This window comes from Alligator mississippiensis, chromosome 3, assembly GCF_030867095.1.
Source record: "Alligator mississippiensis isolate rAllMis1 chromosome 3, rAllMis1, whole genome shotgun sequence".
Taxonomy (NCBI): domain Eukaryota; kingdom Metazoa; phylum Chordata; order Crocodylia; family Alligatoridae; genus Alligator; species Alligator mississippiensis.
Window position 1 is genome coordinate 240,367,366 of NC_081826.1, and position 17,139 is coordinate 240,384,504.

The 17,139-nt window shown below is 44.1% G+C and overlaps 1 protein-coding gene across 11 annotated transcripts in view; it reads left to right on the forward strand.

Moving 5' to 3' along the window:
* KIAA0825 (KIAA0825 ortholog) overlaps window positions 1-17,139 on the forward strand; it is a 426,905-nt gene that overhangs the window by 318,967 nt on the left and 90,799 nt on the right. Inside the window, exon 20 of one of the 11 annotated variants that reach the window (XM_059725024.1) lies at window positions 12,661-13,551. The exons of the other annotated variants lie outside the window; for them this stretch is intronic. Within the exon in view, the coding sequence (XP_059581007.1) occupies window positions 12,661-12,754 (94 nt within the window). The 3' untranslated portion in view covers window positions 12,755-13,551. Of the gene's footprint in view, window positions 1-12,660; window positions 13,552-17,139 lie in introns of those variants that run through there. 11 annotated transcript variants of the gene reach the window in all.

Here is a 17,139-nt window from a genome sequence, read left to right on the forward strand (position 1 = left end):
TCCTGAGTGGAAAGACAAGACTCTCGAGCCAGGAACCTCCTTCAGGAGCACTGGCACAATCCAGTCAAAATCTCCAGCCTTGGCTGCAGCCAACACTCAGTTCCTCTGAGAAAGGCTTAAAAAAAACCTTGACACATGTAGCAGCAAAGAGGTGGGGAATTCTCTCCCAACCCCATGCATCAACCAGCAAAGCCCAGAAGCGTGGGAAATACCCACAGTAGAACATGGGTGTAGCTACTCCTATATCATCCCCAACCAGTGGCTGTCCAACCTCTGCTTGAACACCTCTAGTGATGGAGAGTCCACAGCTTCCCTAGGCAGTCTATTCCACTGCCTCAGTGCTCTAACAGTGATGAAGTTTTTTTCTGATATCCAACCTAAACCTATTTTATTGCAACTTCAAGCCATTGGTCCACATCTTGCTTTCTGCAGCAAGACAGAGAAGGTATTTTCCCTCTTCTTTATGGCAGCTCTTCATGTATTTGAAGACTGCTATCAAGCCCTTTCAAAGCGCTTTTTTTCTACAAGCCAAACATGCCTAGCTTCTTCAGTCTCTCCTTGTGCTTTACAAGCCCTTTATCATTTTTGTCCCCTGCTCCTGGACCCTCTAACTTTTCCAGATCCTTTTCGAAATGTGGAGGCCCAAAACTGCACACAATGCTCTATATGTGGTCTAATGACCACCAAGTAGAGAGGTACTATCACCTTCTGTATCTTGCATCTAATGCTGCTTCTGATGCATCCAAAAACTGCATTTGCCTTTTGTGCAGCTGCATCACACTGCAGACTCATATTGAGCCTGTGATCTACTCAGATCCTTCTCCATAGTACAGCCATCCAGCCAGGTGTCACCCATTTTGTATATGTAGTTTTGGTTATTTTTCCTGGGGTGTAGCACCTTGCACTTGTCAGCATTGAACTTTCTTCCGTTAGTTTCAGTACAGCTTTCTAATTTGTCAGCATCCTTCTGAATTGCACTCTCATGCTTCATCATGTTCACAGTCCTTCCCAGTTTGGTGTCATCTCCAAACTGGCTCAAGAAGTTTTCTATGCCAATAGCCAAATAATTAATAAACAGGTTAAACAGTGCCAGGCCCAGGACAGACCTCTGTGGGATTCCATTCAAAACCTCCTGCCATTGTGATATGGATCCATTTTTAATTAATTACCCTTTGCTTCCAGCTGTTGAGCCAGTTCATATTTTCATAGATTCATAGATGTTAGGGTTGGAAGGGACCTCAATAGATCATCGAGTCCGACCCCCTGCATAGGCAGGAAAGAGTGCTGGGTTTAAATTACCCCAGCTAGATGCCTATCTAACCTCCTCTTGAAAACCCCCACGGTAGGGGAGAGCACCACCTCCCTTGGGAGCCCATTCTAGACCTTGGCCACTCTTACTGTGAAGAAGTTCTTCCTAATGTCCAGTCTAAATCTCCTCTCTGCTAGCTTGTGGCCATTATTTCTTGTAACTCCCAGGGGCGTTCTCAGTTCTCTGTCCACTTCATGTTAGTTTTGTCCAGCCCACATTTCTCCGACTTGTTTATGTCATGTAGAATCTTATCAAAAGCCTTGTTGAAGTCCCTACTATCTCCACAGCATTCCCTTTATCCACCCAAAGAAGGAGATCAGGTTGGTTTGAAACCATTTGTTCTTACTAAATAACCTCCACCCTAGCTTCTAAAATCTGCCTCACATGCCTTTTCTCATTGGTTCTTGCAATATGCCTTGCCCATTTCATTTCCACGCTCCTATCTTGCTCACAATATCAGATCTTTTATAAAGGTCCACAAGCTCTTGATTATGTCTTCTCCATATTCCATTTTCTTGTACCAAAACTTGAAGCCTTTTTCCATTGGTCTCTGTCAGCATCCAGATTTCACATTTGTATAAAAGGACAGGTTAAACAACTATGCTATAAAGCTGGATTTTTAGGTTGAGTAAAAGAATACATATATGTAAGTGTTTGCATGGCTTGGGTCTTATTTAGCACCTAGTTAAAAAAAATCTGTTTTCTTTGCTACAGTTAATAAGGTCAGTGCAACAATTATACAAAATGCAACTTTGCACTGCTTTAGGTGCTAGTCATAGATTCATAGATTCATAGATGTTAGGGTCGGAAGGGACCTCAGTAGAGCATCGAGTCCGACCCCCTGCATAAGCAGGAAAGAGTGCTAGGTCTAGATGACCCCAGCTAGATACTCATCTAACCTCCTCTTGAAGACCCCCAGGGTAGGGGAGAGCTCCACCTCCCTTGGGAGCCCGTTCCAGACCTTGGCCACTCGAACTGTGAAGAAGTTCTTCCTAATGTCCAATCTAAATCTGCTCTCTGCTAGCTTGTGGCCATTGTTTCTTGTAACCCCCGGGGGCGCCTTGGTGAATAAATACTCACCAATTCCCTTCTGTGCCCCCGTGATGAACTTACAGGCAGCCACAAGGTCGCCTCTCAACCTTCTCTTGCGGAGGCTGAAAAGGTCCAGTTTCTCTAGTCTCTCCTCGTAGGGCTTGGTCTGCAGGCCCTTGACCATACGAGTTGCCCTTCTCTGGACCCTCTCCAGGTTATCCGCATCCTTCTTGAAGTGCGGCGCCCAGAATTGCACGCAGTACTCCAACTGCGGTCTGACCAGCGCCCTATAGAGGGGCAGTATCACCTCCCTGGACCTATTCGTCATGCATCTGCTGATGCACGATAAAGTGCCATTGGCTTTTCTGATGGCTTCGTCACACTGCCGGCTCATGTTCATCTTGGAGTCCACTAGGACTCCAAGATCCCTTTCCACCTCTGTGCCACCCAGCAGGTCATTCCCTAGGCTGTAGGTGTGCTGGACATTTTTCCTCCCTAGGTGCAGCACTTTGCATTTCTCCTTGTTGAACTGCATCCTGTTGTTTTCTGCCCACTTGTCCAACCTATCCAGGTCTGCCTGCAGCTGTTCCCTGCCCTCCGGCGTGTCCACTTCTCCCCATAGCTTTGTGTCATCTGCAAACTTGGACAGAGTACATTTGACTCCCTCGTTCAAGTCGCTAATGAAGACATTAAAGAGTATCGGTCCAAGGACCGAGCCCTGCGGGACCCCACTGCCCACACCCTTCCAGGTCGAGACCAACCCATCCACCACGACTCTCTGGGTGTGACCCTCTAGCCAATTCGCCACCCACCGGACTGTGCAGTCATCCACATCTCAGCCTCTTAGCTTGTTCACCAGTATGGGGTGGGATACCGTATCGAAGGCCTTCCAGAAGTCTAAGTATACGACATCCACCCCTCCTCCTGTGTCCAGGCGTTTCGTAACCTGGTCGTAGAAAGAGACTAGATTGGTCAGGCACGATCTGCCTGCCACAAACCCGTGCTGGTTTCCCCTCAGCATAATTTGCCCTGCCAGGCTCTCACAAATGTGAGCCTTGATAATTTTTTCAAAGACTTTACCAAGGATGGAGGTGAGACTGACTGGCCTATAGTTGCCCGGGTCCTCCTTCCTCCCCTTTTTGAAAATGGGGACCACATTAGCCCTTTTCCAGTCCTCTGGGACTTGGCCCGTGCACCACGAGCGTTCGAATATTCCCGCCAGTGGCTCTGCAATGATGTCGGCCAGTGCCTTCAGCACCCTCGGATGGAGTCCATCCGGGCCTGCCGATTTAAAGGCATCCAGTTCTTCCAAATGACTCTGCACCACCTCAGGATCTACATATGGAAGTCTGGCGCCTTGCTGCTGCCTCTCTACAACCCCAGTGAGAGACTTGTCGTGCCCCTCACTTAGGAACACTGAGGCAAAGAACTCGTTGAGGAGTTCAGCCTTGTCCCCCCTGTCTGTCAACAATTGTTTCTGCCCATTTAGCAGGGGTCCTATTCCTCCCTGGGCCTTCCTTTTACTCCCAATATATCTATAAAACAATTTCTTGTTGTCTTGGGTTACTTGGGTTGCCATCCTCAGCTCCATGGTAGCTTTGGCCCGCCTAACTGCCTCCCTACAAGCATGAGCAGAGGAGGTATATTCATCTTTAGTGATCTCACCCTGTTTCCACTTTTTATGTGCTCCCCTTTTGGCCCTTAGGCTGCCCGGGATTTCTCTGGTCAGCCATGGAAGTCTCCTGGCCCCTTTCCCTTTTTTGCCTCGCTCGGGGATCGTCCTGCTTTGTGCCCGAAGGATCGTTTCCTTAAGGCACAGCCACCCTTCTTGGGCTCCCATCCCTTCAAAACTCCTACTCTGCAGTACGTCCTTGACTAATCACCTGAGTGCATTGAGATCAGCTTTCCTAAAGTCTAGCACTTTCACCCTACTAGTTACCTTACCCACTCGACGTCTTATGTTGAATTCTATTATTAGGTGATCACTGTCTCCCAAATGGCTACCGATCTGGAGGTCCCCTATCATGTCATCCCCTGTTGCCAATACCAGATCCAGTATGGCATTCCCCTTAGTGGGACCATGCACCTCCTGTGTCAGGTGGAGGTCCTGTATACAGGTTAGAAACCTGCATGAGCGATGGGACCTTGCTGTCTGCGTCTCCCAGCAGATGTCCGGGTAGTTTAGGTCCCCCATGACTACCGCCTCTTTAGCTTTTATGGTCTCCGAGAGTTGCCTCAGGAGCCCCGCATCTATTTCTTCCCCTTGGTGTAGGGGTCTGTAGCAGACCCCTACCACCAAATCCCTTTCTCCCTGCCCCCCATGTAGCCTAACCCACAATCCTTCTACTTCCTCAACCTCGGATTCTGTCTTGATGAGGGTTGATGTATATTGCTCACTGACATAAAGTGCAACCCCCCCCCTTTCTTCCCCGACCTGTCCTTTCTATACAATCTATAGCCCTCAATATGTACTGCCCAGTCATGGGATGAATCCCACCAGGTCTCTGTTAGCCCCACTAAGTCATAGGTGTTTAGTGCAAGCAGGAGCGCTAGTTCATCCTGCTTGTTCCCCATGCTCCTAGCATGAGCCCTGCGACTGGTGCCTTTGCTGCCCCCCCGCTCCGAGTCCCAAGGGGGGCCCATTGTTTCTTACCTTCTTGTTTCTTACCTGTTCTGTAGTGCTGGTCTCCCCATGGCTTTCAGGTTTTGAATGTTCTCCTTCTTCAGGCTGGGCTGTCCTTGTGGGTGCCACATGGTTTGGTGGTCCACAGCTTCCCCTGCCCTCGTACTCCCCTCCCCCCGATAAGCCTAGTTTAAAGCCCACCAGAGGAGATCTGCCAACCTAGTAGAAAACACACGCTTACCTTTGGGGGACAGGTGAAGCCCATCCCAGCTGAGCATGTCCCTCGTCGTGATGTGCGGGTCATTGTCCAGGAAGCCGAAGCCTGCCTCGAGACACCACTGCCGAAGCTGCCAGTTGGTTTCTCTGATGCAGTTCTCCTGCCGTCTTCCTCGTCCGGTCACTGGTAGGATGGAAGAGAAAACCACCTGTGCACCGAACTCCTTCAGCACGCCACCCAGAGCACTGTAGTCCGCCATCAGGTGATCGGGGGTTCTTCTGGCCGCATCATTAGTACCCACATGGACTAGGACCATGGGGTAATAATCGGTGGGCTTGATCCTGGCCTGGATTACCTCCGTCACATCCCGAATCTTTGCTCCAGGGAGGCAGCATACCTCTCGTGCCGAGGGGTCCTGGCGACAGATGGGTCCTTCCGTACCTCTCAGGATGGAGTCTCCTATGATGAGCACTCGTCGCCTCCTCCTCTGGGTATTAAACACTGTAGAAGAAAATGGTAATGGTGTTAAAATGGTGATGGCATTAAAAATTTTTGGCAGGTTTGAAATATGTCACTTCACTGTCATCAGGGTCACAGAGACACACACCAATATATAGGCCAATAGATATTTAACATATAAGCCACAGCTTCAATCCTGCAGATTCATATATGATGACCCTTTCCACGTTTGTATCCAGTTGAACTCGAATGATTGCAACGTATTTGACAGTCCTGCATTTGGGATGGAATAATTGCATGCACAAATGCAGACTGGGAAATGACTGGCTAGGTTACAGTACTGCAGAGTAGGATCTGGGAGTTACAGTGGACCATAAGGTGAATATGAGCCAACAGTGTACTTTTGTTGCAAAAAAAACCCCAACAGCATACTGGGTTGTATTAACAGGGTATCACTTGCAAATCAAGGGAAGTGTTTCTTCTACTCTATTCACCACTGATGAGACTTCCTCTGGAGTACTGAGGATTTGATAACAGTCATCAAATACCTGAAGGGTGATTATAGAGGAGGTGGACGTTGACTATTTTCTGTGGTAATAGGGGCAGGATTAGAAGCAATAGCCTCAAACTGCAGTACAGGAAATGTAGGTTGGCAAGTAGAATAAACTTTCTGACTTTGAGGCACCTGACACATGTTACATTTAAGACAATTAACAGGTTAATTATGCCTTAAATAGTAACGTGGTCACACATGCAAGTCAATTTAAAGTATGATAATAGAGTAAATTACCACAGCATTATTCCACATTATATATAATATTATATTTATAGTATATAATGTGAAATAAATTTGTGGCTCATTCATCTCTCACACCTTAATTTGGGCATGTGGCCACCCATGCCCCAGGACCTGTCAAAACCCTGTGGCAGCACACATAGTTTTGACAAAACCCTATGGCCGCCCCCTGGCACAGGGGGACCCAGGGGTCAGGCTATCACAGCCAAATGCTAGGGTCTCCTTACTTGGAGATGAATATAAACACTGTGTGCTGTCTAGCTGGGCAACACATGAGGTTTTGACTGGTCCCAGTACACAGGGTTCTATCTGCACCAAGACTTGTCAAAACCCCATGTGCCACCCAGCTGGGCAGCACACAAGGCTTCATAGTTCCCAGTGCATGGGGAGTTAGAAAACCATGTAAGTCACTGAGTTGAGTAGCACACAGGTTTCCACAGAGCTGAGGGACCCTGGAATCCCACTGCAGTAGCCCAGTCCCAGGGTCATTGTGCCCCACAGGTGGGGCATTGACAATCATCTGACTGTCAGCCGAGGCTGGGGACTGGTTGGTTTCCTGGGCATAATTGACAATTGGCTAATTGTCGGTACCCGGGTTTCATCTTGCTGGTTCAGTTAGAGCTTAGGCTCCTGATTCTGCCCAGGCTCCTGAGACAGACTGGCAGTGCAGCCCTGAACCTGGAAGGGAAGAGGAGCTCCTGCCAGCTCAGGTTGGTGAAGAGTGGGAACTGCAAGCATGCCAGGTATTCTGAGGACTGAGAGAGCCAGAGAGTAGGGAGGCAGCTGGGCACCAATATGATGATCTGGAGAGGGAGACTTAGAGTTTGAAGCAGCTAATAGGGGGTGGATTGGATGCCACAGGGGTGTTGCAGGAGCACCCAGTATAGAGCCCTTTCAAGTTCAGAGACCTGGTGGGCTGTGTGGGGTAGAAGCCTAAACCCTTTAGAAGGAGAAGAACTGAGACTGAGGGCACCCTGGGTCAAGGACATAAGAGAGGAGGAGCTGAACTGAGAGCAGCCTTGCTCTAGATCAGGGACACCAGGGCAGCTGGGACAAGGTGCAAGACAGGGCCAAAGGGCCAGGAGACAAGAGACACCAAAAGGGCTGAGGCCAAGTGAGCTAGGTCTGAATTAGTGGGCCAAGGCCAGAAGCCTGCAGCAGAACTGGCATTTTGGGAAAATGGTGCCCTGGGTGAACTTTTATTTTGGTGCCTCCCCAGCCCCCAAGTTAGTGGCGCTGTTGCAGGCAGAGACAGGCAGCCATGGGCACAGGTTGCAGTCCAGTAGGGAGGCAAAGCCACACACACTGCCTGGCCTAGCTCCTCTTGAGCAGTGGCTGGAGGCACGGGGGTGTGCTGGTCAGTGCAGGTGTCTCCACCTCCCTGCAAGACTGCATCCCATGCTCCTGCCTGCCTGTAGCACTGCCACTGCCTTGGGGAGGGGGGAAACTGGCTGCTTGTGTGTGTGTGCGCGTGCGTGCATGTGGTGCCCCCTACCCCCCTGACCATGGCGTCCTGAGCAGTCACCCACTTCTTCCACCCCTAAGGCCAGCTCTGACCTGCAACCAGAGTAAAGGGGGACTTAAGCTAAAAGGGCTAAAACCTCTACAAAAGTATGGAACTGTGGACACAGTAACATCTGTGAGGCATGGGCATGGCTGTAGGGGTGGAAGGAGGCCACAAATTCAGCCCCTAAGGCAAGTAGGGCCCAAGAAGTCCCAGACCAGAAGGGACGGGAGGGTGGACCTTTGGGTGCTGGGGTCTGAGCCCCAAGTCAGACAAGCCAACTTGGGCCCAAGAGAAGAATCCAGTACAGAGAGAGAGAGCGCCCTAGGCTCACCAGCCTCTGAGGGCAGCCTCCCCTCATTACTTTTAACACCAAGGCATAGCAGGAAAGGAAGCAAGGTGAGAGCCTGAGAGGCTGGAACAAGAGCCAGGCAGGATTGAGGAAGTCACTTGGGGATATCATGACTGCCCTCAAATGCCATCCTGTTACATAGCCCAATTAGAAAAAGAAAATAACCTTAATTTTCTTTTCTTTAAACGTTTGTTATTTTCATTAGGCTTGAATTTGAAATTCTATACATTACTATACACTTAATAAAGATATTTCATTGTTCCTGATATCCTTCCAGAGCACTAGCATGCAGTGAAGGTTTTATAGTCAGTGTGCAGTGCAGCAGATGTCATTCCATTTGCCTAAGTCCTGCTGACATTTGGAGATGTGGATTAATTGAGCTACAGAATGAAATTTAATTAAAATTAAATACAGACTTGGCCATTGTTGCTGTTCATTTCCTACACTCCAGTGTGTACATTTGCAGTCAGCACCATAGTTAATTTGTTTAATCAGGATGCTATGTGGGAGAAGCAGTACTTTGTTTTAAGCAAAAAGGCTGAAAGCGTTGCAGATGCCCAGTTGAGTATTGCTGCACATGATACACATAGTATAAATGATGTTATTGATGTGTTTCTTGGAGTCACCTGAAGGGGGAAAAGTGACCCTACTCTGAAGTTATAAATAACAAGACTATATACACAATAAAATGTTTAGATAAAGCTAGTGTTTAAAATACAGTTTAAAGTGCCTTGTGAAATTAGCCTGCTTAGAAGGAAATACATTGTATTTAGAGGCAATACAGAAGTAGTAATTAAGTACTAATTTATAACTTCTCCAAGAAAGCCATTGTTAGAATCAGTTTAGCCTTGAGATCTGTTTAGCTGTGGGATGGGTGTGTGATTGAAAAGTAGGCAGAAGGAACTTGCAAAATCAAATTTCACTCCAAGAAATTTCATCTTCAAGTGGGCAAAAGTGTGTGTGCGCCGGGGGGGGGGGGGGGGGGGGGGGGGCTGGGGATGGTGGAAATTATTTTTTTCTTCTTTTGGTGTGTGACCAAAATAATAGGAAGCAAGTATTTTAACCTGAGTATAAAAGCAGAGAAGATATCAGTAGCTGCCCATAGTAGAATAACTGTTACAAACATACTGATGCCTTTCTGCCTTCAAATTTGGCATATGGACAACTGTACATTTTAGCCAGTTTAGAAGGCGAAAAGGAGCTGCTGCTTAGGAATGCACATCAGCTGATACAATCTAATTTATGTCTTCATAATCTTGCAGCAATGTAAATTATTTCATAGCCCTCATTGCTTGAAACAGGACTGAAGTTGGAGTGTATTTGCTATACTTACGTTGCTGCAGGATCATGTGCACATGCAACAGTTGTACCATAACAGCCTGTATCAATATCTTTGATTTCACAACAATTGTTACATCTGTCTGTCCCCTTAAGGATCTATTATCTCTTCTCTGATGTAGGTTTGCTATGTAAAGGAACAGAATTTATTGGAAAAACAATTTGGGAAACTTTATTCAGAATTGTTCTTTATTAATAAAAATGGAATCTATTCAAATCTGTTCTTTTTTTCCCCCCAGGCAGTCCTTTGAAACTCTAAGGTAGTCTTGAACCATCCTAGAATAATAAGAACTATTGGTCCTATTTCAATGTCTCTGTTATTTAATGTAGACTTTGACTTTCCTGAAGGACAGTGTCATTGTGTGACAGAGATCCTAAGGGATCAGATCAGATGGCGGGTGTCTATCCATTATCCCTTTCTGTAAATTGATTGAGCAGGATATTAACATTGTCCTAGCTTACTTGGATTCTTAGCATCTCCCTGGATCTGTATATGGTAAACATGGCACTTAGAAACCAGGAAGGCAAAAAAACTAATTCAGATATATGTACTATAAACAATAACTATTTAGGTACAAAATTTAGAGCATTGAGAAGTAGATTACTGTTGGAAGCTATGAGAAAGAAGTAGGTTTTAAAGGCATCTGAGGGAGGAAAATTACACTAAAAGAATTAATAGCTTTAATAGTAGGAATTGAAAGGGAAGAAAAGATTTTGGGGTGGCTATGCAACAGAGTGCATCTGGATGAGGCATCAATACAATGAAGCTACGTGGCTGAGAAAACTGGATTTAGTAATGGTGACAGAGACTATAAGGAATAAGAAGATTTAACAGTTTAGATTTTAACTTATTAACTTTGAGGTAGTGTAACAGGGAGCCAGTGGCAGAGGCAGCCAGGAACTCATACACAGTGACTACCTATGCAGGGTTAGCTGCCCAGCAATAGTACAATAGGGCAGAGCCCTGCTTAAGCAGTAGGGACACTTCTAAAACAGCAAGGGTAGCAGTAGTAAGATGCCATGAAGGCAGCCTGGTCCTCAGGCCTAGATTGGTAACTCCAGTGTGTGGCTGGAGAGTCCCGTGACAGGAAGGGGCTGGGCTGAGGAGGCACATAAAGCCAGTGCCTGAGCCCAGGCAGGCAGTCTGGCTCTGCAAGCGGTAGAGGAAAGAGCTCCTGACCAGATGAGTGCCTGGCTGACAGATGAGCTATTTGGGAAGGCACTGAAGGCTTTCTGAGGAGTACATCCCAGGGTAGAAGGAAGTCTTGTTGAACAGCCAGTAAGCTGGCATTTAGGTTTGGACCTGGTGTGGGCATAGTTTGCATTATAGCTAATACACTTACTCTTCTGTTATAGTTTGCACTGGCAATTGGATTGGGTCTATCAGAGGTGAAGAATGTCTTAGCAGTGCCAAAGCAGGGCAGGGACTGGGCCAGGGGGTCCAGTGCCTGAGCAAGGTAGGGACTGGGCCAGCAAAAGAAAAGGGGTAGAAGCTGAAAAGGCTGAGACCCCAACAAGGGAGAGTGATTGGACAGCAACATCTGCAAGGCATGGTTGTGACTGTTGGGGAGGTTGGAGGCCATAAAATAAGCCCCTAAGGGTACAGGTGCCCTGGGGGGTGGGCAAGAAGGATGTACAGATGGCTCAGGAGAACCCATCTATTAATGGAGGGGCAGGTTTGGGGACCAGAGTCTGGGATGGACAAGGGCTTACTCAGGAATCGTAGGGCAGCCTCTCTTTTCACAAACCAACTCATTATGTCAAGGCATGGCAGGAAAGGGACAAGGGAAAGGAGCCCAGAGAGCCAGAGTGAATACAGGAGCCACCCAACCACAAGGGGTGTCATGGTCACCTTTGGGGCCAAGTTATGCTAACGCATGACATTAAGGAACAAATAACAGAAATCATCCATCCAAATGATACATAGAGAAATAGAGGTAAAATTGTGAAGATCTGTTACTGAAGATCTGAAGATACAAGGTCAGTGATGTTCAATAGGAAAAAAATCTGTGAATGAAGAGTCATGGAGGAAAGAGAATGGAAAAGGAACTCTATATCCACAATATTGAAGATAAGAGATGCAGAACAAATGTAGCTAGGGCACCAATTTATGAGAAACATTGATATTAATAATTGGCTTTAAGGGAAGTGGCACATATGACAGGATTGTCTTAAGAATGATGTAGGAGCTGTCACAAATACCAGATCAGGATTCCATACATGATCACCAGTGGTCAGCACAAGTTGTATAAAAAAAAAGAAATCACAGATTGAACAATTAAAGAATAATCTTTAGAGAAATTTCGCCCTAACTGTCCCCTGAAGCTCTTTTGGAGTATTTTATTATATATTATTATTTTAACTGTGGATGTTTCACAGGGACTGATGTCACTTTTACCCTGATTTAATCAGCCTTTAATCCAGTATGCAGTCTTGTCTTTGATAGATTTTCAGTGTGCGTTCATTCTGTTACACAGTTGTTGTTTGGTTTTTCCTACATATTTTCTATCAGGGCACTTAGTCCACTTGATGAGATATATTACATTTCTGGAGGTACAGGTGTAAGATCCAGGAATGATGATGTTTCACTGGTGGAGATATGTTGGCAGGTTTTTGTGGCATTGTCTGTCGGACAAGAGTACCCTTGGGGTACCTGTGTGAGCACATTTCTCACAAGACAACCACTCTGTCTCCAATTTCTCAGTTCTAATCCTCAAAGGGAATTTACAAAATACCTTCTGCAGATGAGCCTACGAACTTTATTTCATCAACCTCCTGGATACAAAAAATCATGGACTCAATATACACATTAGATTTATGGCACATTATAACCGGTCTAACATCTGATACCCCAGGTAACCTCTCTACCATTTATCAGGCACATTTTATCAACAGGTCTATATTCCTCTTCCACTTCTCTTTCCCCCCCCCCACCCCACCTGTTTCTCACCCATTGACTGCCTCGATTTACATTTTCAGTACCTAGTATTCTTGCATACTGACCTCTGGCTTCTATTCTATGCCATCCAGGACCAGCAAAAAACAACTGCAGATGTTTCCTCAGCCTGAAGAAGGGTGTTTGTACCCAAAAGCTTGCAAAGAAGAATTTTTCCAGCTATTTTAGTTGGTCTAATAAAAGATATCGGATTTACCCAAAGAACCTTGTCTGCCTACGTCCTTAGACCACAATGAATACCCTTATTCCAATTATAAATTAATAATCAGCATGTATTATGCCCCCTTTGTCTGAATCGTATAGAGTTTAATACCTCTGATATTTGGTGAAGAAATTGCTTTGTGGGTTCTCGACTTCACATAATTTGGATTTGCCCCAAGATTATTTAATTATGGAAAAGAAATGTATGCTGTCACTGAACTGATGTTCCAAATTTGTAGTGGAACAAACATGTTAATCTCTCATCCAGTTTTTTAACAGTTCTGACTTGTAGATTTTACTTTCCACATTGTTGATAGTTAAAGTCCCTAGTCTTGAGGAGGTACTCACAGGAAAGCCACTTCTTTTATGGAACAATTAACACATGCATGGAAAGCTATATATTTATCCTACTTCTCATATTAATGAAAAGTAATAAACTGTTAGGAAAATATGAGGGTCTTTAGAGAGGCTTTCTGCAGGCATATGATTAAATTAATAGTCCTGAATTGGTAGTAACTGATGCTTTCCTAAAGAAATATTTTTATCTACATGGACTTTTCTGTCAGATGATATTTTTCTGTGATGGAAGACTTCTTCTCTGTCATATTATTCAGAATATGTGATCTAATTTTTTCTTTTCTGTTGTAGTTTATGTTTATTTAATAAATTAGCCTGAAAAAAAACAAAAGATTTTTGTTTTCCTTCTAATAAGTATTGTAGGTAGATGACCTGTAATCATTATGCTGCATATTTTAGAAAGGAAATGAGTAGAGAATGAGAGTCTCTGGGAAATGCCAGTCTTTGATGTCTTTGATGAAGAGATGCTTCAGAGAGTCAGTGTGACACACAGCATGGGTGTAATCCTTGACTGAGGGCTGACTTTACAATGTTGTGAGCCAGCTGTGGTCAAGGCTGAGGGTCTTTTAGGGAGTGGTTTGGGTTGGATTTTCTAATCATTTTAGGACACTTGGCAGACTGCAAGCAGCCTTACATTCCAGTCTAGAAACTGTAATGCATAGCTTTAAAGCATTACAGGCATCGCCAAGCTATATTGGACTATGTAAGTGACTGGTATGTTTTGGAAGGTGCTGCATAATACAGCAACATAGGTGCTTAGTGAGGATTTAGCCTAACTGCTGCTTTGTCCTCTACATCAGGTGCTTGTAGGTTTTTTGAAAAACTTAAAGATCTGCTTTTAGCCGTGGCAGAAATCTTACTGGTGTCTATGAGACTAGCATATATGGATCAATGCCAACAGACAGGTCTTTTTTCAGACATGTAAGTGTCCTTGGGGATAGACATAAGATCAACTAACTATGGGGCAAAGGAAAGTGGGGTATTATTATGTGTCAGCTGATTCTTGATTATAGCTTTTGTACACATTCTTAACCTGCAGTTAGTACAAGGTAAACTATGGTACCATACCTCGTTCACTGAAGGCTAATATACTGCTGGTTAGCTGTCATCTGTTGTGGGAGAAGAGTGAGTATATGGTTAGTTACTCTAGAGCAGCTGGCATGGGGTAAAGCCTCACCCCCTTTTATTTCTGATAAATTGTTCATATGTACATGGCTTCATGAGCTAATGGCATTTGACATATAGCATTTCACCAGTGCAGGCTATACAAGACAGTGTTTCTTGGTCCAAGTGTTTGAAGATTGACAAGCCCTTCAAGAGATTGTCAAGAGCCCCTGAAATTAGGAAAATAAGTTAAAAATCATAAAATTTAAAAAGCATTTCTTTTTCTTTATCTTGTGGTTTCTCAGCCTTTAGAGTGTACTTGGATCATGTTTTCATGCATTTTTCTGCAGCTGTCGGAATTTTTAATTCAATACAAAGTTTCTCCTGCAGTCTCTCCTCAGGCAGTTGGGGCTTTAAGAATACCACTAAATATCACAATATGATGGGTATGATTGTGAGAACTGGTAACACTAGAGATGACTCTACTGGTGTTGATTATTGGTCTATTGTTGATGAGTAAATATCAAATAGTATGCTGAAATTATTTTATCACTTTCCTAATTGTAGGCGGGAGAAGACAGAGCTCAGTTGATATGATCTTTTGCTCCTTTAGACGATCATTTTAAGTAACTGTGGGAACGTCTACATGAGACATTTACTATGCAGTTGACTGTCAGTGTCTACACATGCACCCCAATTGGGACATAGAAAATGAATGAACTCCACATCATGGTAGTAAATACAAGTAAATACATCCACTTGTAAATACAAGTACTACGCTACTGCGGAATTTTTTTATGTGCAGTAGCGCAATTGTAGACACTGACCCAGATGGCTGAGGCACGAGGGTGCTTCAGTGTAGGGGCTGCCTGCTGGCTAGCTCCTCACTGAAGCACCCTCATGCCCCAGCCAGCCCCTCCTCAGCACAGTGAGCCTCCTGGGCCTCCTGACAGCTGGTGCTGCTCTGACCTGATTCAATGTGCTGTGCTCCGGACACACATGTAGACACATGTCCAGCAGCAATAAAGTCCGGAGTGATAAGCTCCAGAGCTTATTTCTGTGCATGAATAGGCACTTGTAGACGCACCCTGTTTTTAAATCTCCAAGATATCTCACATTGGATTCCACACACCTAATTATCTTCTTAAATAATTTGCATATGGCATCCTTGTGTGAGTTGAAGTGTTTCAGTGAGCCATTGATAATTGGCTCTTTATCTCATCTGTTTCATCTTCTCCAGAAGATGTGGCTGAGTGTCTTTCTCAGGATAAATCAACACTACAGTCTGCAAAGATGCTCAGCTTTAAATGAGCTGGCTCAGGTACCAGAAACAATTTGGCCACAGCCCAACATTTTCGGCTTGATTTTTTTCCTTGCTGAGAAGCAGCAAAGAAACTTTGTATTGCTATGACTCAATTGCTTCTGGTATATGACCTAGCTTCTTCAAGCCTAATTCAAGGAAGTTTACAGTGCAGTAATCAGTGTATTTGCAAAATGGATGAAACGGACCTAGTTTGAAGACTCCCATATAGGCTGCCTACTTAAAAGTAACTTTAAAAAACCTTGGCCATTTAAATGACCAAGTAAAAAAACCAGAAGTAAAGATAATTCAATTATTTTTCTGTATATGAATTTAAGGGAACCAATTAATTTTACTTTTGTTTAACATGGCCATTTAAATGGCCACTCCCTTCTAATGCGTCTATCTGAATGAATATCTGTATTACATTAAGAGTCTGGTAAATGAAGTGTCTTTGGACAGACTTGTAATTAGTTAAGAGATTCAGTTACATTAAAGGAGCCAAGCCAGTCACTATATTTGCACATCCGTTTTTATTTAATAATGTAGTTCACAACTAAGAGGTGCAACCAAATGTGTTCTTTTCGTAGTTAAAAATAAAAATGGTGTGTACATTAAAACATATTTTCTTCTGAACCTTCACAAGGAAAGCTTTTATCATTTTCCAGACGCACATGACATGTTGCTAAAATTCACGATAGGATCCTTGCTATTGTTTTCCTTTAAAAAAGAGGTTATTGAAAATTCCTAACTTCTTCTAGATTTATGAACCAGACCACAGGCTTAAATATGCAGACTTCTCTTCCCTGTAATTGTAGTATAATTAAATATAGTATGTTACTAAAATGAACTACATACATTTCACCATTCAAGGAGACTGATTACAGTAAGCAGTATGGACGAGTACCAAATTAACCATCTTTCTTGTGTTTCTAGAATCAAAAGTGTTTTGATGATGTAGAGTACACTGACTTGAGAAACTTCAAATTTGAAAATGAAGACATCCAAAACTATTTTAGAAAGATTTTGAACCTAACTCAGTGCAGTTATGAAGACTTACTGTATTTCAGAAGTGTAACAAGGAGATTTTTGTATAATGTTCTTCTTAGTAGAACCTGTTTTATATAAGAAACATACTTAAAAAGCTAATTTCTTTTCTCCTTTCTGCACTGCAATCCACAAAGTGTGACTAATAATAGATTTAAATTTGCTAAGTGCATTTACTCCTTTGTGCCATCATAAAGAGAATCTATTACTGTAAAATTGAGGCTTAGTTCCAAATTGCGCCATTATGAAGTTTTCTTCCAGCAATGTTTTGTCTCTAATACACTTCCCTCATTGTAATTCTATTGCAAACCTGATGTCTAGCATCAAGTCTCACAATAATTATTTTAAATTGCTACTAGGAACAGTAGTCCTGGTGGGATATATTACTACCATTCTAACAAGATGAATTTCAATGCACTTGTAACCATATTATAGTGTATTATGAAAGAAAGAAAATCTTTGAGTTGTAGGTAGGCAAGCAGACATGTAATACAGAAAAATCATTTTATCAACTTCCTTACACTTTATGTTGCAATTTAGTATT